At 51.5% G+C, this 19,493-nt stretch overlaps 2 protein-coding genes across 53 annotated transcripts; one reads left to right on the top strand and one right to left on the bottom strand.

Annotated features, from left to right (window-relative positions):
• Positions 1-68: 68 nt before the first annotated feature.
• APOM (apolipoprotein M) lies at positions 69-5,880 on the bottom strand. 3 transcript variants are annotated; one of them, XM_003950784.6, is made up of 6 exons: positions 5,751-5,880; positions 1,653-1,807; positions 983-1,056; positions 803-901; positions 558-656; positions 69-215 (listed from the first exon to the last, which is right to left on the bottom strand). In XM_003950784.6, the coding sequence occupies exons 2-6, from the start codon at positions 1,703-1,705 to the stop codon at positions 190-192; spliced, it is 351 nt and encodes a 116-aa protein (XP_003950833.1). In that variant the 5' UTR covers positions 1,706-1,807; positions 5,751-5,880; the 3' UTR covers positions 69-189. The 3 variants fall into 3 exon arrangements, with proteins under 3 accessions (XP_003950833.1, XP_009449193.1, XP_518354.2); XM_009450918.5 differs by lacking the exon at positions 5,751-5,880 and adding an exon at positions 2,199-2,771 and having other exon boundaries at positions 1,646-1,807; XM_518354.8 differs by lacking the exon at positions 5,751-5,880 and adding an exon at positions 2,199-2,393.
• On the top strand, positions 5,584-19,323 carry BAG6 (BAG cochaperone 6). Of its 50 annotated transcripts, none has more exons than XM_054686708.2 (26): positions 5,584-5,789; positions 6,538-6,658; positions 8,716-8,833; positions 8,948-9,144; positions 9,379-9,432; positions 9,592-9,666; positions 10,517-10,752; positions 11,809-11,938; positions 12,720-12,917; positions 13,162-13,414; positions 13,758-13,835; positions 13,946-14,053; positions 14,166-14,278; positions 14,386-14,470; positions 15,244-15,530; positions 15,955-16,246; positions 16,413-16,582; positions 16,766-16,819; positions 16,936-17,038; positions 17,130-17,254; positions 17,420-17,566; positions 17,654-17,713; positions 17,820-17,963; positions 18,045-18,152; positions 18,704-18,850; positions 19,125-19,323. In XM_054686708.2, the coding sequence occupies exons 2-26, from the start codon at positions 6,551-6,553 to the stop codon at positions 19,218-19,220; spliced, it is 3,486 nt and encodes a 1,161-aa protein (XP_054542683.1). In that variant the 5' UTR covers positions 5,584-5,789; positions 6,538-6,550; the 3' UTR covers positions 19,221-19,323. The 50 variants fall into 50 exon arrangements, with proteins under 50 accessions (XP_054542683.1, XP_054542677.1, XP_054542695.1 ...); XM_054686702.2 differs by having other exon boundaries at positions 14,383-14,470; XM_054686706.1 differs by having other exon boundaries at positions 5,744-5,878.
• The last annotated feature ends 170 nt before the right edge of the window (positions 19,324-19,493 follow it).

Genomic DNA, 19,493 nt, shown 5'->3' with positions numbered 1-19,493 from the left:
AGGATCCAGGGGGAATGTTGAAATGGGAGGAGTGGGAATGACGTCTGGAGACAAACCCCAGAATGAGATGAGGATTGAAAAATTATCTTTATTATCTTGAGTGGGAGCTGGAGCTGGAAGTCTCCAGCTTCTCCCTCCAACAACTCAGCTCCCATTGTACCCATCTGGGGACTTAGATGAAGTTACAGGTCAGTTATTGGACAGCTCACAGGCCTCTGTGATGGGAGGAGGGAAAAAGAAGAGGACAGAAGGGAAGTCCAGGGAGAAAAGCAAAGTTGATAGTAATGGGGTGGGGGAGAACGTGTTCTTTCATTCCCTGTGTCAAAGGGGAGTCTCTAAGGCTCTTTTCCCTCCACATATGACCCTCTGCCCCCTTTATCCAGTGCAAACTCAGAAACCTCTCTTTTGAGTAGCCCAGAACCCATCCTGCCTCCCTCAGGTGACATCACAGCTCTTAGCCACATCCCTCTGGTGACATCACACGAGCCTCTTTCACCCTGTAACACCAGAAGACTTGGTGAGTCCTAATCCTGTTTTATGAGATTTTAACCCCTTACCTTGATTCCTAGGAGTCAGTAAGAAGGCTTTGGAGTCCAGGCAGGAAGTCAGGGACTTGAATTCCTCCACACACTTTTCGGGAGGATGTGGTGAGCGATCTGGAAGGGTAAGGCGGGGTCAGGCCAGTCAAAACCCCTGGAAGCACCTAGCTCTTCCTGGGAGGGTGTCATAGGACCCAGAGTGAGGAGTTCTCCTGCCCTCCCTTGTTTCCCTCCAACCCTTCCTGCCTTGTATCCCTACTCACTGTAGAGGAGAAAGCGCTGGTAACCCTGGCCTGTCTCATTCAGCATGATTCCACCTGGGCATGAGCTGGAAAAGAGCTCAGTCTTCATGTCAGGGCGGCCTGTCAAGGCAGGTGGGAGAAGTATGAGAACAGAGATGCAGAACCAAACTCAAGGGAGGGTGAGGGCTGGGAAGAACCAACCTTCAGTTCTGAGATCTGTGCTCCCTTCACTCAGGTGGTAGATCCATTTCCGGGGCACACAGAGCCCATCTTTCCTGCAGAGGTGGTGGTGGCAAGGAGGAAAGAATGAGCATCACCCCAACCATAGTGTCCCAGCTTTTTTTTTTTTTTTTTGAGACAGTCTCACTCTGTCGCCCAGGCTGGAGTGCAGTGGCGCCATCTCGGCTCACTGCAAGCTCCGCCTCCCGGGTTCACGCCATTCTCCTGCCTCAGCCTCCTGAGTAGCTGGGACTACAGGCGCCCACCACCATGCCCAGCTAATTTTTTATATTTTTAGTAGAGACGGGGTTTCACTGTGTTAGCCAGGATGGTCTCGATCTCCTGACCTCGTGATCTGTCCGCCTCAGCCTCCCAAAGTGCTGGGATTACAGGCATGAGCCACCACGTCTGGCCTGTCCCGGCTTCTATTTACTCCATTGTATTCGTTATTGAAGCCCAGCTCTCCTTGGGTTTCAAGCTACCAAGCATTGGTTAGGCACATCTTTCTCCAGAGGGCAATTAATACAGCCATTGAATTCCGTGGGCCAAGCATAGTAGATATACCAGCTAAGAGGCCAGCTCTTGGTGGGTGGATTCTCACACTTTGGGCAGAGACTGAACCCAGTGATGCTTCTGCCTCCTTACCACTCACATGCGGATGGTAGCACGAAGGTGGAGCTGCATCGGGGCAGAGCCAGCAGCCATATTGAAGACAATGTTGTCCACAGGGTCAAAAGTTGCCAACTCCTCCTTGGTGGGAGCTGCCCCTGCGATAAAGTACCACCGGCCCAAGTGGACCTCTGGGAACTGGAGAGACAATGAAGGGAGCAAAAGAGGGTGGGTTCCAGCACAGGATGGGTTCAACCTCTTCATCAGTCAAAACAGCAAGATTTAGGGGTAGAGGTGTTGGCTGCCTTCCTCTTTCCAACTGGGGATTGGATCCATGACAAAGAGTCATTAAATGACTTTTCCTCTTTGCCCCTCCCCAGTCAACCTGGGTAACCACCCCACCCCCCAGTTCTGCCATGCCTCTGCATTGATGGCCACAGTACTGATATTTTTCTTCTTGCTTTCATTATCACAACACTCACACCCCCTTCCTCTCTTCCTTTCCCAAGATGGTCTCCAGTCATCCTAGGCCATCCACCCAAGTCCCTCAGAGCCTCCACCATAGGCTTCCCCCAATCTCAGTCCATACCTCCTTCCCATCCACGCCCAGAGTTGTCAGTTGACTGTGCTCAGGGCACTGGTAGATGGAGTTAAGGATAATACCATAGAAGTAGAGCAGAGCTGCCCAAATTTGATGGAACATCTTCAGGCAGGAGGGAGCTGGTGCTCTGTGTGCCTTAACTGCTCTCTCCCCTACTGGCTGCTCAGTCCACTCTGCTTTCAGCTCCCTTGCATTCGACCCTTGACCCTTTCACCTGCTAATGAGTAACTTCAACCTTGTTTTCCAACCCAAACCTGGATTACTTAGTGTTTGGGACTTCCTCCCCCTCTTCCGGATGCAACCACTCCATAGTACACCCTGGCATGTCCAGGGTTTCTCAGGAGTTATGAGGAGAGCTGAGCTGTCCAGGGAGAAGCCTGTGGTCTTTGAACCTGTATCTGAGCTGGTTATTTGTTGCACTGTGCAGCACTGAAGGGAAGTAGCTTGACTGGGCCTCTCATTCATTCACTTAGCAAACTGTTTTGAGTCCCAAGTCCTAGTTGTTTCCCAAGAACTAGCTAATCCCCGGGGACATAAAAAAACGAATAAGACATAGCCCCTGATCTTGAAGAAGTCGTTAGAGGGAAAACTAGCTGTGTAGACAAACCATTGCAATACAACTTGGTAAATGCTTTAGAACAGGTATGATGCAGGTGCTGGGGCACGGTGGATTGCTCTCTTTAGTTTACAATTAGAAAAATATGTATACCCTGGCAGTGTTCACTGACACATTCACTAAACATTTATTACTACAAAGAGGCTATGTAACTGGCTGTTAGAGAGGATAGATGTTGGTGTCAGGCAGAATGTGTCCAAACCCTAACTACAGGCAGGGCAGGTAGCTCATGCCTGTAATCTCAGCACTTTGAGAGGCCAAGGTGGGCGGATGGCTTGAGCCCAGGAGTTCAAAACCAGCCTGGGCTACATGGCAAAACTCTGTCTCTACAAAAAATACAAAAATTAGCCGATGTGGTGGCACACGCCTGTAGTCCCAGCTACTAGGGAGGCTGAGGAGGGAGGATTGCCTGAGCCTGGGATGTCGAGGCTGCAATGAGCCCTGATTGTGCCACTGCACTCCAGCTTGGGCGACAGAGACTCTGTCTCCAAACAAACAAAACACCACCAACCCCTAACTGCTATGTCTGTTTTTTCATCTGTAAAATTGGCAAATCATCAATCTTATAGGATTAAATGAAATAATGCACATAAAGCCCTTAGCAAAGACTTGCACATGGTAAGTCCAAAGTATATATTTGCTATAATTAATAGTAATGTTTGCAAAGCACTTAGTTTCTGGTGGGTAATAAGTTCTCAAATAATAGGCAGTAAGAATTGCCAAATGGGTTGTCCTTGGATAGCACCAAGTGACTGGAGCAGTTAATGCTGTGAGAGATGGATCTTCCTCGATAGATTATTTATTTACTTATTTATTTTTAAGACAGGGTCTCACTCTGTCGCCCAGGCATGACTTTGACTTCCCCGGCTCAGATGATTCCCGAGTAGGAGGTATAGGTGCACGCCATCACGCCTAGCTAATTTTTTGTAGACACAGAGTTTCACCATATTGCCCCAGGCTGGTATTAAACTCCTGAGCTCAAGCAGTCGGCCCACCTTGGCCTCCTAAAGTGTTGGGATTACAGGCATGAGCCACCACACCTAGCTTGATAAATTTATATCCCATGGACTGCCACAAAAAATTTGCCGAGGGCTGAGGCTTGCGATTTAGTTAAAAAACAAACAAAATTTGGGTGACCAGTATATTAGAGTTTATTATACTGTTCTATTTTGGTGTAATGTTTGAATTTTTTTTTTTTTTTTTTGAGATGGGAGTCTCGTTCTGTTGCCCAAGCTGGAGTGCAGTGGTGCCATCTTGGCTCACTGCAATATCTCCACCTCCCGGGTTCAAAGCAATTCTCTGCCTCAGCCTCCCAAGTAGCTGGGATTACAGGCGTCCGTCACCACGCCAGGCTAATTTTTGTATTTTTAGTAGAGACGGGGTTTCATCATTTTGGCCAGGCTGGTCTTGAACTCCTGACCTCGTGATCCACCCGCCTCATCCTCCCAAGTGTGAGTCACTGCGCCCGGCCGAAAATTTTTGTAATAAAAAGCTAAAATGTGGTTAGGCACAGTAGCTCACACCTATAATCCCAGCACTTTGGGAGGCCAAGGTGGCAGACTTGCTTGAGGCCAAGTCTGCAAGACCAGGCTGGGCAACATAGCAAGACCCCATCTCTATAAAAATAAAATTAGCCAGGTGTGGTGGTGCGCATCTGTGGTCCCTACTAGGGAGGCTGAGGTGGGAAGATCGGTTGGGCTCGGGAGGCAGAGGCTACAGTGAGTTGTGATTGCGCCACTGCACTCCAGCCTGGGCGACAAAGCGAGACCCTCTCTCAAAAAAATAAGCTAAAATGTTAACAGCTTTTTATTGGGGCAGTAAAGTACAAGTGCTCGATCTGGAGTCCTGTAGGCCTGGATTTGTCAGTTCTGACACTTATGTTCGTCTAAGTGTACTCACTTAAAAAATGTTAAAGGCTTGTTAAAAGGCTTTTTAAAATAATACACAAAACCCGTAGTATATGGGCTGGCACAAGTGCTCATTAAACAGCTGCTTATTAGAACTCTTAACTAAAATATAACCAGGACCTGGGTATAAACTACAAATCCCAGAAAGGTTGGACACCCCAACAGCGATGTGTCTTTCTGGAGGACTCGCAGTTTCGCGGGGCCGAGGCCCTTGGCCCAGGGCTGGTTAAGAGAAGAGGGCACGGAGAGGCGGTAATGCCTCCACCCCCGGCCTTCGGAAGCACGCTGGCCGGCCTTTAAATCCCCCACGGTCAGGGTCTTGTCTTTCTGTCCACTCGGACTCCATCTGCTCCCAATTCTCAAACTCGGAGGCGCCTCTTTTCTTGACAAGTCGTGCAACTTAGTAGCACGTTTACTTTTCCTAAAACGTGTCATGTCCCCTTGGCCACACACCGACGAATGTGACGCCCACAGCCCTTAAAACGCCCACCCGGCAGAACCGAAATCTAGCCCAACCAAGCAACCGAGAACAAAATTGACCAGTGCCGCCCCCAAACGCCTACTGAAAGAGTAACTTCCGGAGGCACAGAGGAAAGGGCGCAGCGAGGGCAATAGGGTGGAGAAGAGTTTTAGCTGGCTAGGACAGTGCCGCCTGAAATTATCAGCCTGCCAAGATTTAAACATAGATTAATGTGGCATAATCCCCCATCGCCAAAGTCCAAGGTCCATACGACCGTGCATAGCCCCTCTTGAGGCAGTGGTAGAGTCCCAGCTGGTGATTGTTTTTCAGGCATTTACGGTAGCCACCTCAATCTTCTAGCGCTCAAGCGCGCGCACAGACGTGAACGCCGCCAGAGGGGGGAGGGGGTGGGGCGATGCTTAAGTGTCCACGCATCCGTAGTGCGACGCACGCAGGCGTAGTACGGTCCCCCGGGCGACAGCGGTGGCGGCTCCTCGGGGTGCTCGGCTCCCTCCCACCTAGGCCGGCCCCGGCCCGACTCGCCCTCAGAAACTCACTGTTTGGGGCTGCGGACTTTCTCGTCGTGCCCCACAAAAGTAAAGCTTGGGGACCTGGGGGGAGCCGGAAGTATCGCTTCGAGATCCCCAAATACTATCGGGGAAACGGAAGTGGCCGTCGGTGGCAGGTTTGGGGGAGACCGGAAGTGACGGTCCGTGGGGAAGTCGGGGGCGGAGCCGCGGGTTGGTGGGGGTGTGTGTGTGTGTGTGTGTGTGTGTGTGTGTGTGTGTGTGTGTTTGGCTGTGGGTTAGTTGTGCCGTTCTGCTGGAACACCGTGGGAAGGCAGTAGACGCGGGCAGTCAGCTAGCAGGTCCGTCGCCCCGTGAGTGCCGTTTCGGGTCTATAGTGAGTTAGGAGGGTTCGATGGGCGTGGCGCGCGTGCGCGAAACCACTTTCTCCGCAGAGTGTGGGGCGACCACCGCTTTCGCGTTGTCCCAGGATTTTCCGACCTCTGGGGCGCTTGTCCTGCCGTGACCGGTGATGACACTAGTCTCTGGTCTCGTGCTTCCTTCCTAATCTGACTGGCTCCCTGCTTATTGTGATTGGCGTCGTGGAGCCCCTCCCACCTCTCGTCCTCCAGCTCCCTAAGCCGTCGATCTCCTGCTCTTTGTGTTTCTCTCCCTGTGCCCCGGAATCAGAAGGGGGATGGGGACAGGTGTGAATGTGTGTGTGTGTGTGTGCAGGAGAAACTTTTTAGGTATTGGGGCAGGGATTAATGCTAGGGAGTCTTCCGGGTACACTCTGGTCTGGGCAACAGCGGGCCTTCCTTCCTTCGTTCTTCTTTAGAGACCTGTCGGCCATGGAGCCTAATGATAGTACCAGTACCGCTGTGGAGGAGCCTGACAGCTTGGAGGTGTTGGTGAAGACCTTGGACTCTCAAACTCGTACCTTTATTGTGGGGGCCCAGGTGAGACACCTCACTAGTTCTGGAAGACACCTTTAGCTTTTCCTCGTTTAGGCCCCTTAGCCTGAGAGATGAGCTTGATTTTCTGGTCACCAGATTTTCTTTTCTTTTTTTTTCTTTTTTTTGAGGTGGAGTCACGCCCTGTCTTCCAGGCTGGAGTGCAGTGGCGCGATCTCGACTCACTGAAACTTCCACCTCTTGGGTTCAAGCGATTCTCCTATCTCAGCCTCCTGAGTAGCTGGGATTATAGGCGTGTGCCACTATACCCAGCTGATTTTTGTATTTTTAGTAGAGACGGGGTTTCACCATGTTGGTCAGGCTGGTCTCGAACTCCTTACCTCAGGTGATGTGCCCTCCTCGGCCTCCCAAAGTGCTGGTATTACAGGCATGAGCCACCGCACCTGGCCTCAGATTTTCTTTTTATTGATCCCTTTGTTCGTATTCCAGTAGAACGTTTTCTGGTGTTTTGTGAGTGAGGCTGATTTTGTTCTGTCCTCCACATGGATAGAACTTAATGCAGAGGGAAATACAGAGGAAGGAAGAATCTGTGTGTCATCATCATGGGTGGACCCCAACCCAAAGGGACAGGCATGGCTCTGGCCTTTGGGAAGGGAAACAGCACAGGGACCCTAAGCAAGTGTGTCTTACCGATAGACATTGGTCAGGTCTATGCTGTGTTTTTAAAGGGTAGAAATCAGAACCCATAATGGAGATAGGTCCTTGATAGACTGTTGAGTGAAATTACTAATTTTTGTGGCATAGCTTGAGTCTCTTGAGCTTAAAGCCTTGGAGATAGCTATCTGTGTCTTTACTCCTGTAATAGTTGGAGACAAATTGCATGTGGGGTGGTCCATGGTTTTCTAAAATGTGATATTACCTGGATATAAGAAAGCCATATGTAGACTTGTGATTAGATGTATATAAATACTCTGGTACTTCCCAAGAGTCAGTTTGTGGTTAGGAAAAATATTTCTCTTTTTGCTTTTTTTTTTTTTTTTTTTTTTTTTTTGAGATGGAGTTTTGCTCTTGTTGCCCAGGATGGAGGGCTGGGGCGCAATCTCAGCTCACTGCAACCTCTGCCTCCTGGGTTCAAGCAATTTTCCTGCCTCAGCCTCCTGAGTATCTGGGATTACAGACGACGCCTACTACCACGCCCGGCTAATTTTTGTATTTTTAGTAGAGACAGGGTTTTACCGTGTTGGCCAGGCTGGTCTTGAACTCCTGACCTCAGGTGATCCACCTGCCTCGGCCTCCCAAAGTGCTGGGATTACAGGTGTGAGCCACTGTGCTGGGACCTTTTTTGCTACTTTCTTATTTTCTTAGTCTTTCTTCATTAACCTGATACCAGACCCCATCTTCTTTGCCATTTTTTAATCTTGGAAATCACAGGAGAGTCTGGTAAATAAACTGGTATCATCTTGTGTTTGGAAAGGGGTCACTGATGTCTCTAGACACATACTCCCTTGGATGCCAGACAGATAATATAATATCCATGTGGGGTTTTTTTGTTTTTCATCCGTGTTATTTTTCCTGGATCTATAACCTGAGCTTCATTAAGTTTATTTATTTAATTTTTTGAGATGGAGTCCCTCTCTGTCACCCAGGCTAGAGTGTAGTGATGCGATCTCGGCTCACTGCAACCTCCGCCTCCCGAATTCAAGTTATTCTCTTGCCTCAGCCTCCCTAGTAGCTGGGATTACAGGCGACCACCATGCCTGGCTTATTTTTTTGTATTTTTGGTAAAAAAAAAAAAAAAAGGGGTTTTACCATGTTGGCCAGGCTGGTCTCGAACTCCTGACCTAATGTGATCTGCCTGCCTTGGCCTCCCAAAGTGCTGGGATTACAGGTGTGAGCCACCGTGCCAAGCCAAGTTTATTGTCTGTATTTTGACAGCTGTTACTTTAGTTTAAGGGTTTGCACAGTAATGATCTCACAGTCAAGACAAACGGGTAGTGATTTTGTGGTGGTTTTTACCCCTCACCTCCACAACTCGGTTGTCTGTCTTTGTTCTTCCTCTTTCCTCCATTCTTTCCATTCCTGTGCATGCCTCTTCTTTTCAGATGAATGTAAAAGAGTTTAAGGAGCACATTGCTGCCTCTGTCAGCATCCCATCTGAAAAACAACGGCTCATTTACCAGGGACGAGTTCTGCAAGATGATAAGAAGCTTCAGGAATACAGTAAGGGGGCTGGGGAGGCAGTTCAGAGGTTGGGGCTACTGTCTGGAGGGATGAACTGAGGCCATGGGTTTACCTGTTCATACTATGTTTTGGTGTGTGTCTATTTTTCTGCAGATGTTGGGGGAAAGGTGATCCACCTGGTGGAACGGGCTCCTCCTCAGACTCACCTCCCTTCTGGGGCATCTTCTGGGACGGGGTCTGCCTCAGCCACTCATGGTGGGGGACCCCCCCCTGGTACTCGGGGGCCTGGGGCCTCTGTTCATGACCGGAATGCCAACAGCTATGTCATGGTTGGAACCTTCAATCTTCCTGTAAGCTTATGTTCCACAGGGGAGGGCTTTTGCGGGTAGCTTTGGTTGTGGTAGCACCAGGGAATTAATAAGATAGATGCTTCCATCTTTAGATTGGGTTCAGGGGGCCCTGTGGTGTGCTATTGGTCTCAGTCTTTAAGGAGAAAAGGAGGTAGGGCTCCAGGGAATGAATTGGAGGTGTGGAGGCCTTAGTGTTGGCTTCTCCCAGAACAACTTCCCTTACCCTTTCCCCAGAGTGACGGCTCTGCTGTGGATGTTCACATCAACATGGAACAGGCCCCGATTCAGGTATTGAGGGGCCTCCGAGGGTCAGGGAAGGGGATCTGGGAGAAGGAGGCTGGGAGGTGGGGTGGACCTGGCTGAGAGATGGCTGGGACCTGATTTAGTAGGTGGTGGAACTCATGGCTTCATCTGTAACCTACCCTGATAAACCTTCTCTCATTGTAGAGTGAGCCCCGGGTACGGCTGGTGATGGCTCAGCACATGATCAGGGATATACAGACCTTACTATCCCGGATGGAGGTGAGTGGGCAAGGCTGGCTAGGGTCTCTCTCCACCCTCCCTCTCCCTTTTCTCTCAGCCTGGGAGTTAGGGCTTCACTGGCCACATCCACAGGGTTTGGCCTTCATAATCTAGTCTTCTTTGCAGTATTCATTCTTTTGGGCAGAAAAAGTATCTTTGTGAGGCTCTCTCATTTCTGCCAATCCTCTTGGTGCCTGGTATCTGGGGAGTTTGTTTCAGACTTAGTCTCATGGCATCTCTTTTCAATTAAAGGATTCTACACTCTTAACTTGTGGAGGCTGGGAGACCAATTTGTGGAGGAAAGGAAACCACAATCTCTACTCTTTGTTAGAAATTTATTTACAAATATTACAGATGCTGTGGCCGGGCGTGGTGGCTCCCGCCTGTAATCCCAGCACTTTTGGGTCGCCATGGCAGGGGGATAACGTGTGGTCAGGAGTTCCAATCCAGCCTGGCCAACATGGTGAAACCCTGTCTCTACTACAAGTACAAAAATTAGTTGGGTGTGGTGGCACGCGCCTGTAGTCCTGGCTACTTAGAAGGCTGAGGCAAGAGAATTTCTTGAACCTGGGAGGCGGAGGTTACAGTGAGCTGAGATCATGCCACTGCACTCCAGCCTGGGCAACAGAGCGAGACTCTGTCTCAAAAAAAAAAAAAAAATTACAGATGCTTATTATGCATCTAATTTGTGTCAGTCTTATGCTAGTTGCTAGCGAGTCGGAGATAAAATTGCAGAGCCATGCCTTCAGGGAGTCTAGTTAGGATACTTTCTCTGTTCAGTCTCCTGTAGAGTAATCCTCTGCAGGAGTCTTATCCTGCCTTTGGTATCCTGACTCTCCCCTACCTTCAGTGTCGAGGAGGGCCCCAACCGCAGCACAGTCAGCCGCCCCCGCAGCCACCGGCTGTGACCCCGGAGCCAGTAGCCTTGAGCTCTCAAACATCAGAACCAGTTGAAAGTGAAGCACCTCCCCGGGAGCCCATGGAGGCAGAAGAAGTGGAGGAGCGTGCCCCAGCCCAGAACCCGGAGCTCACTCCTGGCCCAGCCCCAGCAGGCCCAACACCTGCCCCGGAAACAAATGCACCCAAGTGAGAGATGGAGGGAATCTTTAGTGGGTGGGGAATCCTAAGTGAAGTATGGGGAGAAGGAAATGAACCATGGGAAGGGAGGGAAAGGATTACTTGGAGGTCTTAGTTGAAGGGTTAGCATTGAGGGGCGAGGAGGGGCTCTCTCGGTATGGGTAAATGACGCTAGGACAGGCAGCTGAGAAGAACTGCTGCTCTCCCTACGGCAAGGAAATCCAAATGGTATTTCCTGAGCCTGATCGGAATTCTCCTCTGAGTTCACGAAGGCCTGCTCTCTTTCTTAGAATTAGTCTCTCACCATTGTAGGTGCAGGATTGTGGTGGGGAGGGTGGGAGCAGTTCATTTTCTTCTCCCTATCCTCTCATGGGTGGGAGTAAAGAATAGAAGCTTTGGCTGGGTGCAGTGGCTCATGCCTGTAATCTCAGCACTTTGGGAGGCAGAGGCGGGCAGATCACCTGAGGTCAGGAGTTCGAGACCAGCCTGGCCAACATGGTGAAACCCCGTCTCTACTAAAAAATACAGGCCGGGCACGGTGGCTCACGCCTGTAATCCCAGCACTTTGGGAGGCCGAGGCGGGTGGATCATGAGGTCAAGAGATCGAGACCATCCTGGCTAACATGATGAAACCCCGTCTCTACTAAAAATACAAAAAATTAGCTGGGCATGGTGGCGGGCACCTGTAGTCCCAGCTACTCGGGAGGCTGAGGCAGGAGAATGGTGTGAACCCGGGAGACGGAGCTTGCAGTGAGCCGAGGTCGCACCACTGCACTCCAGCCTGGGTGATAGAGCGAGACTCTGTCTCAAAAAACAAAAAAACAAAAATTAGCCGGGTGTGGTGGCAGGCAACTTAATCCCAGCTACTTGGGAGGCAGAGGCAGGAGAATCGTTTGAACCTGGGAGGCGGAGGTTGAAGAGAATAGAAGCTCTGCTGGTCCAGAGAAGGATTGGGCCAGGGCTCTGGGAGACCAGGGAGAAAGAGGGCACATGTGGTCCCTGTTGACTGTGAGGGTGGGAATCTGAGGAAAGCTTTGGCTCATTGCCGCTTGGGTTTGTCCACAGCCATCCTTCCCCTGCGGAGTATGTCGAGGTGCTCCAGGAGCTACAGCGGCTGGAGAGTCGCCTCCAGCCCTTCTTGCAGCGCTACTACGAGGTTCTGGGTGCTGCTGCCACCACGGACTACAATAACAATGTGAGCTCTTTGATGGCCCTGCCCTTTCTCCTCAGCCCCAGTACTCCCAAAACAGAACAGGCTGAAATACAGATAACTCTTTCCCTCCCTGGAAAAACATTGCAACAGGGCCAGGTGCAGTGGCTCACGCCTGTAATCCCAGCACTTTGGGAGGCCAAGGTGGGCGGATCATCTGAGATCGGGAGTTTGAGACCAGCCTGGCCAACATGGTGCAACCCCATCTCTACTGAAAATATAAACATTAGCTGGACTTAGTGGTGCACACCTGTAATCCCAGCTACTCAGGAGGCTGAGGCAGGCGAATCGCTAGAACTCGGGAGGAGGAGGTTGCAGTGAGCCGAGATTGCACTACTGCACTCTAGCCTGGGTGACAGAGCGAGACTGTCTCAAAAACAAAACAAAACAAAAAAACACACATTGCAACAAAACAATTTCCCTCTATACTGTAAGTGATTTTGTCCTCCCTTACAGAGAAGGTGGTAATCTTTGCTGTAAGCACTGTCCTCGTACCCCTTGTGCCCCTGAATGAATTTAGAAAATGTAAAGTACAGGAGATCAGTATATGATGACTTACTGATTCATTGTAGTGTTTTAATAGGATGTTCCTTATGTGAATAAGATATAATTTATTTGCAAAGATTTGGTATACATATAAACTTCCAAGGATATAACTGAAAGTTTTGGAGGACATGGTATTCTCAGTAGGCATTATTGCTTTTATTAGTGAGATGGACTCCAGCTTGATATTTTCTGCCTTTTTGTGTTTGGCTGGCGTGCGCAGCACGAGGGCCGGGAGGAGGATCAGCGGTTGATCAACTTGGTAGGGGAGAGCCTGCGACTGCTGGGCAACACCTTTGTTGCACTGTCTGACCTGCGCTGCAATCTGGCCTGCACGCCCCCACGACACCTGCATGTGGTCCGGCCTATGTCTCACTACACCACCCCCATGGTGCTCCAGCAGGCAGCCATTCCCATACAGGTGGGTTAGGTCCAGCAGGCAGCCATTCCCATACAGGTGGGTTAGGGGGAGTCTGGCCTGAGGGAGAGTGAGGGGTGTTGATAGAGTGACCCAGGGTAGCTACTGGGCCTGAAGGAGGTTAGGAAAGGAGGAGACTGGAAACATGGTGATGAAGGCTGGAGATACTTTAGAGGTTTATCATGAGGTTTTCTTGGTTAGGCTCTTGTACTTTTCTCATGTCTGCCTGTCCATCTGTCTTTTTCAGATCAATGTGGGAACCACTGTGACTATGACAGGAAATGGGACTCGGCCCCCCCCAACTCCCAATGCAGAGGCACCTCCCCCTGGTCCTGGGCAGGCGTCATCCGTGGCTCCGTCTTCTACCAATGTCGAGTCCTCAGCTGAGGGGGCTCCCCCGCCAGGTCCAGCTCCCCCGCCAGCCACCAGCCACCCGAGGGTCATCCGGATTTCCCACCAGAGTGTGGAACCCGTGGTCATGATGCACATGAACATTCAAGGTGAGAATAGTTGCTGGCGAGAAGAGCAGGATCAGCATGATGAGGGAGGTTCATGCTGAGGTGTGAGGGAACAGGGTGGGGAAGGGAGAGGCACATGCTGGTGGTGGTAGCCTGGGGACCAGAGCAGAAGCTTAAGTAGACAGATGTGGGGGGTGTGGGGGTTGGTTTGTCTTTGGAGGTGTGTTTGTGTGGTGAAGGGAGCACCTCTCCCTGTTTAGATGGAGGGAAAGGCAGGCTTTCTGATTGGGGGATTATGGGCCTGAAGTATGCCTGATCTCAGAAGGATATAGTTAGGCCTTGGCCCTACCTACCTCAGGGCCACTGTCTCTGTCTCCCTGCCCAGATTCTGGCACACAGCCTGGTGGTGTTCCGAGTGCTCCCACTGGCCCCCTGGGACCCCCTGGTCATGGCCAAACCCTGGGTAAGAGTGAGGGCATCAGGGCAGGCTGAGCTCTCGGTAGAGAAAGGGAAGGGCTGAATGGGTGGGTTGAAGGGGTCCAGGTTCAAGGTTACATCAGACCCGCCCCCCAGGCTCCACCCTCATCCAGCTGCCCTCCCTGCCCCCTGAGTTCATGCACGCCGTCGCCCACCAGATCACTCATCAGGCCATGGTGGCAGCTGTTGCCTCCGCGGCCGCAGGTAATGACCTGGAAGGGGAGGCTTGGGAGGTAGGGCACAGTCCATGGTGGCAGCTGGCTGGCAAGGGCCTGGCCCTCAGCCCTCTTCGGTCTGTCTCTTCTGCCACCCACAGGACAGCAGGTGCCAGGCTTCCCAACAGCTCCAACCCGGGTGGTGATTGCCCGGCCCACTCCTCCACAGGCTCGGCCTTCCCATCCTGGAGGGCCCCCAGTCTCTGGGACACTGGTGAGCAAGGGTCGGGGAGTTCTAGTGCGTAACAGTCTAGGGAGAGACTCCTGTGGTGGTGCATGGAAGGGCAGGTCTGAAGTTCTCCCTTGCTCTCTATCCAGCAGGGCGCCGGTCTGGGTACCAATGCCTCGTTGGCCCAGATGGTGAGCGGCCTTGTGGGGCAGCTTCTTATGCAGCCAGTCCTTGTGGGTGAGTTTTCATTCTTCCCCACTCAGAGTTTAAACTCCTTTCCTAGTCTGCTCACTGGCACTTTCCAGTTCTTTCCATATTTTCTTGGTTCCTGCTTTCCTGGAATGGGGCTGCTGTAGTATCTTGTGTCTTCAGGTTTCAGCTTTTTTTTTTTTTTTTTTTTTTTTGAGATGGAGTCTCACTCTGTTGCTAGGCTGGAGTGCAGTGTACAATCTTGGCTCACTGCAACCTCTGCCTCCCGGGTTCAAGTGATTCTCCTGCCTCAGCCTCCTGAGTAGCTGGGACTACAGGTGCACGCCACCACGCCCAGCTAATTTTTTATGTTTTTAGTAGAGAAGGGGGTTTCACCATGTTGGCCAGGATGGTCTCGAACTCTTGACCTTGTGATCCACCCACCTTGGCCTCCCAAAGTGCTGGGATTACAGGCTTGAGCCATCGTGCCCGGCCAGCTTTTTTCTTTTTTTTTTAAGTTACAGAGTCTTGCTCTGTCACCCAGACTGGAGTGCAGTGGTGCAATCCAGTGAGTTAAAGCTCACTGTAACCTTGAACTCCTGGGCTCAAACAGTTCTCCCACCTCAGCCTCCTGAGTAGCTAGCAGTACTAGCTCCTGGCTAGTAATTGTCTTTTTTTTTTTCTGGTAGAGATGGGGTCTTGCTATGTGGCCTAGACTCCTGGGCTCAAGCAGTTCTCATGCCTTGGCCTCCCAAAGTTGCTAGGATTACAGCCGAGAGCCACCATGCTCAGCCCAGCTTTCTTTTTTTGGTTTCTTACAGCTCAGGGGACCCCAGGTATGGCTCCACCGGCAGCCCCTGCCACTGCTTCTGCCAGTGCTGGCACCACCAACACAGCTACCACAGCTGGCCCCGCTCCTGGGGGGCCTGCCCAGCCTCCACCCGCCCCTCAACCCTCCACGGCTGATCTTCAGTTCTCTCAGCTTCTGGGGAACCTGCTAGGGCCTGCAGGGCCAGGGGCTGGAGGGCCTGGTGTGGCTTCTCCCACCATCACTGTGGCGATGCCTGGTGTCCCTGCCTTTCTCCAGGGCATGACTGACTTCTTGCAGGTGAGTGGCTGGCTTGCCATTCACCTCATCTTCCTGTCCCCCGGCCCAGCCAGGCAGTGGTACCTTCTTGCCATTATATAACCACTGGGTAAGAGCCCCTAGTGACATGTTAGGGGAAGGGGCCCTGGGAATTCATTGACTCTGAACCTTTCATTTTAAAGATGAAGAAAATGAGGTTTAGAAAAAGAAAGTATAGTAATTAGTGTCACTGCTTTCTGACAACCTGTTCAGAGGAAGAGGTAGGTAGTTGTGCTGCCTGACTCTGTTAAATACCTACCATACTTTTGCTTTAAGCAGTGAAGATCAGAATGTAACTCCCCATCTTCCCAGACCCGTTGGTTTGTGCCCTCTTGATGCCGTATTATTTCCGTGTGTCTTCATTCTCACCTCACTTTCTGTTCTTTGTTCTTTCTTTATTTGCCAGGCAACACAGACAGCCCCTCCACCACCCCCACCTCCTCCACCCCCACCACCTGCCCCAGAGCAGCAGACCATGCCCCCACCAGGCTCCCCTTCTGGTGGCGCAGGGAGTCCTGGAGGCCTGGGTCTTGAGAGCCTGTCACCGGAGTTTTTTACCTCAGTGGTGCAGGGTGTGCTCAGCTCCCTGCTGGGCTCCCTGGGGGCTCGGGCTGGCAGCAGTGAAAGTATTGCTGCCTTCATACAACGCCTCAGTGGATCCAGCAACATCTTTGAGCCTGGAACTGATGGGGCCCTTGGTGAGCAAAAGGGATGCTTTGGCTTGCTCCAGGAAGGGGCAGCCAGAGGAATGTAGATGGCCTTGGTTTAGGGGTGTTGCCAAGGTGGGATGAGGTTGATGATCTGGTTGTGGGTGGGCAGGCCAGGTGGTAAAGGCCATTGCTAACATCTGCCCTTGTCCCCCAGGATTCTTTGGGGCCTTGCTTTCTCTTCTGTGCCAGAACTTCTCTATGGTGGACGTAGTGATGCTTCTCCATGGGCATTTCCAGCCACTACAACGGCTCCAGCCCCAGCTGCGATCCTTCTTCCACCAGCACTACCTGGGTGGTCAGGAGCCCACACCCAGTAACATCCGGGTAAATGAAGGCCAGGGGCCCCAGAACTCTCCTCCTTTGCACATTTTATTCCTTATTTCTGACTGCTTCTCTGCCAGGTAAAGCTGCAATTGCCCCCACACAAGCCCTGGACTTGTTGGGGTCGAGGTGGAAGTCTTGGGAGGACTGAGGCTTTGAACTAAACCTGTTCTGTTTCCTCCACAGATGGCAACCCACACATTGATCACGGGGCTAGAAGAGTATGTGCGGGAGAGTTTTGTGAGTAACCCTTCTCTATTCCTTTCCTCTCCTGGGTCTGGTCAAGGCAGCTGCCTCCTCCACTCCCAGTCTTATGATTCTTGATTTTGGGATCTTTGTGTTATCTTGTCTCTCAGTCCTTGGTGCAGGTTCAGCCAGGTGTGGACATCATCCGGACAAACCTGGAATTTCTCCAAGAGCAGTTTAATAGCATTGCTGCGCATGTGCTGCATTGCACAGGTCAGGGGCTGGCCAGGCGGGGGCAAGTGGGGCCTGTTGCATGTGCAGGGCTGCCACGTGCCAGCATTCCCTCCTTGTATTTTGCCCACAGATAGTGGATTTGGGGCCCGGTTGCTGGAGTTGTGTAACCAAGGCCTGTTTGAATGCCTGGCCCTAAACCTGCACTGCTTGGGGGGACAGCAGATGGAGCTTGCTGCTGTTATCAATGGCCGAATTGTAAGCACCACCTAGCCCCAGATCCTTAGCCTTTTGTTTCCTGAGGTTTCCATTCTCTGCAGTTTTCATTTTTCTTTTCTAAACTGACATTCTGTAACCTGGATCTAATCTATTTCTAAAGGTGGTTGAGGGTTTTGTGTTCTAAATCTGCTTTCTGTCCCTCAGCGTCGTATGTCTCGTGGGGTGAATCCCTCCTTGGTGAGCTGGCTGACCACTATGATGGGACTGAGGCTTCAGGTGGTACTGGAGCACATGCCTGTAGGCCCTGATGCCATTCTCAGATACGTTCGCAGGGTTGGTGATCCCCCCCAGGTAAGGGACCTGTTGGGCGATGGGGTCAGGGTACTTGAGAGAACTGGAGAGATCTGAGAGGAAGTATGGTGTTCTTGAATTTCACAGCCACTTCCTGAGGAGCCAATGGAAGTTCAGGGAGCAGAAAGAGCTTCCCCTGAGCCTCAGGTACTCTGGAGAGGGGGAGGTTGAGGGGCCAGATGGAGGGCTGGGGGAGAAAGGTTTGGAGGCTAAAAATTCTGAAGCCTGGCTCTTCCCGCCATCTGACACCCAGCGGGAGAATGCTTCCCCAGCCCCTGGAACAACAGCAGAAGAGGCCATGTCCCGAGGTCCACCTCCTGCTCCTGAGGGGGGCTCCCGGGATGAACAGGATGGAGCTTCAGCTGAGACAGAACCTTGGGCAGCTGCAGTCCCCCCAGTAAGTGTCGGGAAGTAATCCAGTGGGTCATGGCAGCTGAAAGTCAAGGACATTACTATTTTCTCATCTTTTCCTCCCCAGGAATGGGTCCCTATTATCCAGCAGGACATTCAGAGCCAGCGGAAGGTGAAACCGCAGCCCCCTCTGAGTGATGCCTACCTCAGTGGTATGCCTGCCAAGAGACGCAAGGTTGGTTTTCCTCTTCCCTAAGCCTCTCTCTCTATCCAGGTTTCCCTGTCATGCCTGGAATCAAACTATGTAGAGATGGTGGGAGCTCTTGTTATTCAGTCTCCCCTCCCCTCGTTTAATGAGGAAACTTTTCTGGGATTCAGACTTGCTCTTGGTTGTTGCATAACCATACGGGACTTGACCTTAGTCTGTTTGCTAGCAGTCCTGTATTAGTTGCTCAGCTGCCTAATCCCCATGTGCTTAGATCCCATTTTCCTTTAAGGTGGGTTTTCTCTTGTGGATTACCTAGCTCTGAATCCCGGATGGCTTGACCCCTTCTGCCTTTCGTTTTGAAGAGCACGTTCAAGCACATTCACTTTAGTTTTGGCTAGTGCCAAAGAGAATTAGGAAGGCATTTCTGCTGTAAAAACCACATCCTGGACTCTTAATTTCCCCTCTCTCCACTAGCATGGAGACCCAGTGGAGTGGTTGACTCATGGAAAGGGTGAGCCGGATGGTGGCACTGGATCTGACGTTGATCCTCTTTTCCCTCCCAACCCCCTGTCCCCCAGACGATGCAGGGTGAGGGCCCCCAGCTGCTTCTCTCAGAGGCTGTGAGCCGGGCAGCTAAGGCAGCCGGAGCTCGGCCCCTGACGAGCCCCGAGAGCCTGAGCCGGGACCTGGAGGCACCAGAGGTTCAGGAGAGCTACAGGCAGCAGGTGCCACCTTGAAGCAGAATAGGGATGGTCTAGTGGGAGGGGTTGGGCTAGGGTCCCTCTTCCCTGGATCCCTTCAGCAATGAACTGGTCAGCCTGGTGCTACCATTTGTTTTCCCCTTTGGCATCTGGGAAGGCTTGACAGTGCCACCCCGGGCTATTTGACAAGTGTGCTTGGTGGGGGAAATGTTAGCTTCTGAGGGATGGCCTTGTGTGCTTGCTGGGATCATAGGGACTTGGTCAGCGTTTCTCCAACCTGCTTACTTTTTCTCTTTAGCTCCGGTCTGATATACAAAAACGACTGCAGGAAGACCCCAACTACAGTCCCCAGCGCTTCCCCAATGCCCAGCGGGCCTTTGCTGATGATCCTTAGCTCTTTGCTCTATGGCCCTTCCTCATCAGGGGACCGTTTCCCCCCTCTTCCTTCACAGTATTTAAGAAATAAAAGTCGGATTTTTCTGGCTGCTTTCTCTCTACATTGTCTCATTAAGTAGTGTGTCCCTTAATCTTGTGTGAACTTGTTTTTTAAATTAATACTTCCTTGGAGTACCAGAAAGCTTGTAGTATCTCCCCGTGAGCATATGGACACTGTTGTGTTCTACTCAGCACGCTAAATTGTACAAGCCAGTTTTGATTTTTTTTTTTT

Source organism: Pan troglodytes, chromosome 5, assembly GCF_028858775.2.
Source record: "Pan troglodytes isolate AG18354 chromosome 5, NHGRI_mPanTro3-v2.0_pri, whole genome shotgun sequence".
Lineage (NCBI taxonomy): Eukaryota > Metazoa > Chordata > Mammalia > Primates > Hominidae > Pan > Pan troglodytes.
This window is presented reverse-complemented; position numbering and strand designations above follow the sequence as displayed.

Excerpts from the sequence above, each read along its gene's own strand:
- APOM (XM_518354.8), bottom strand. The coding sequence starts at position 2,312 with ATGTTCCATCAAATTTGGGCAGCTCTGCTCTACTTCTATGGTATTATC. Across the intron at positions 1,808-2,198 it reads TGGGCGTGGATGGGAAGGAG|TTCCCAGAGGTCCACTTGGG; the intron begins GTATGGACTGAG and ends TTGTCTCTCCAG. Across the intron at positions 216-557 it reads ACTGACTCCTAGGAATCAAG|AGGCCTGTGAGCTGTCCAAT; the intron begins GTAAGGGGTTAA and ends CTCCCATCACAG.
- BAG6 (XM_054686702.2), top strand. The coding sequence starts at position 6,551 with ATGGAGCCTAATGATAGTACCAGTACCGCTGTGGAGGAGCCTGACAGC. Across the intron at positions 6,659-8,715 it reads CCTTTATTGTGGGGGCCCAG|ATGAATGTAAAAGAGTTTAA; the intron begins GTGAGACACCTC and ends TCTTCTTTTCAG. Across the intron at positions 16,583-16,765 it reads CCACACCCAGTAACATCCGG|ATGGCAACCCACACATTGAT; the intron begins GTAAATGAAGGC and ends TTTCCTCCACAG.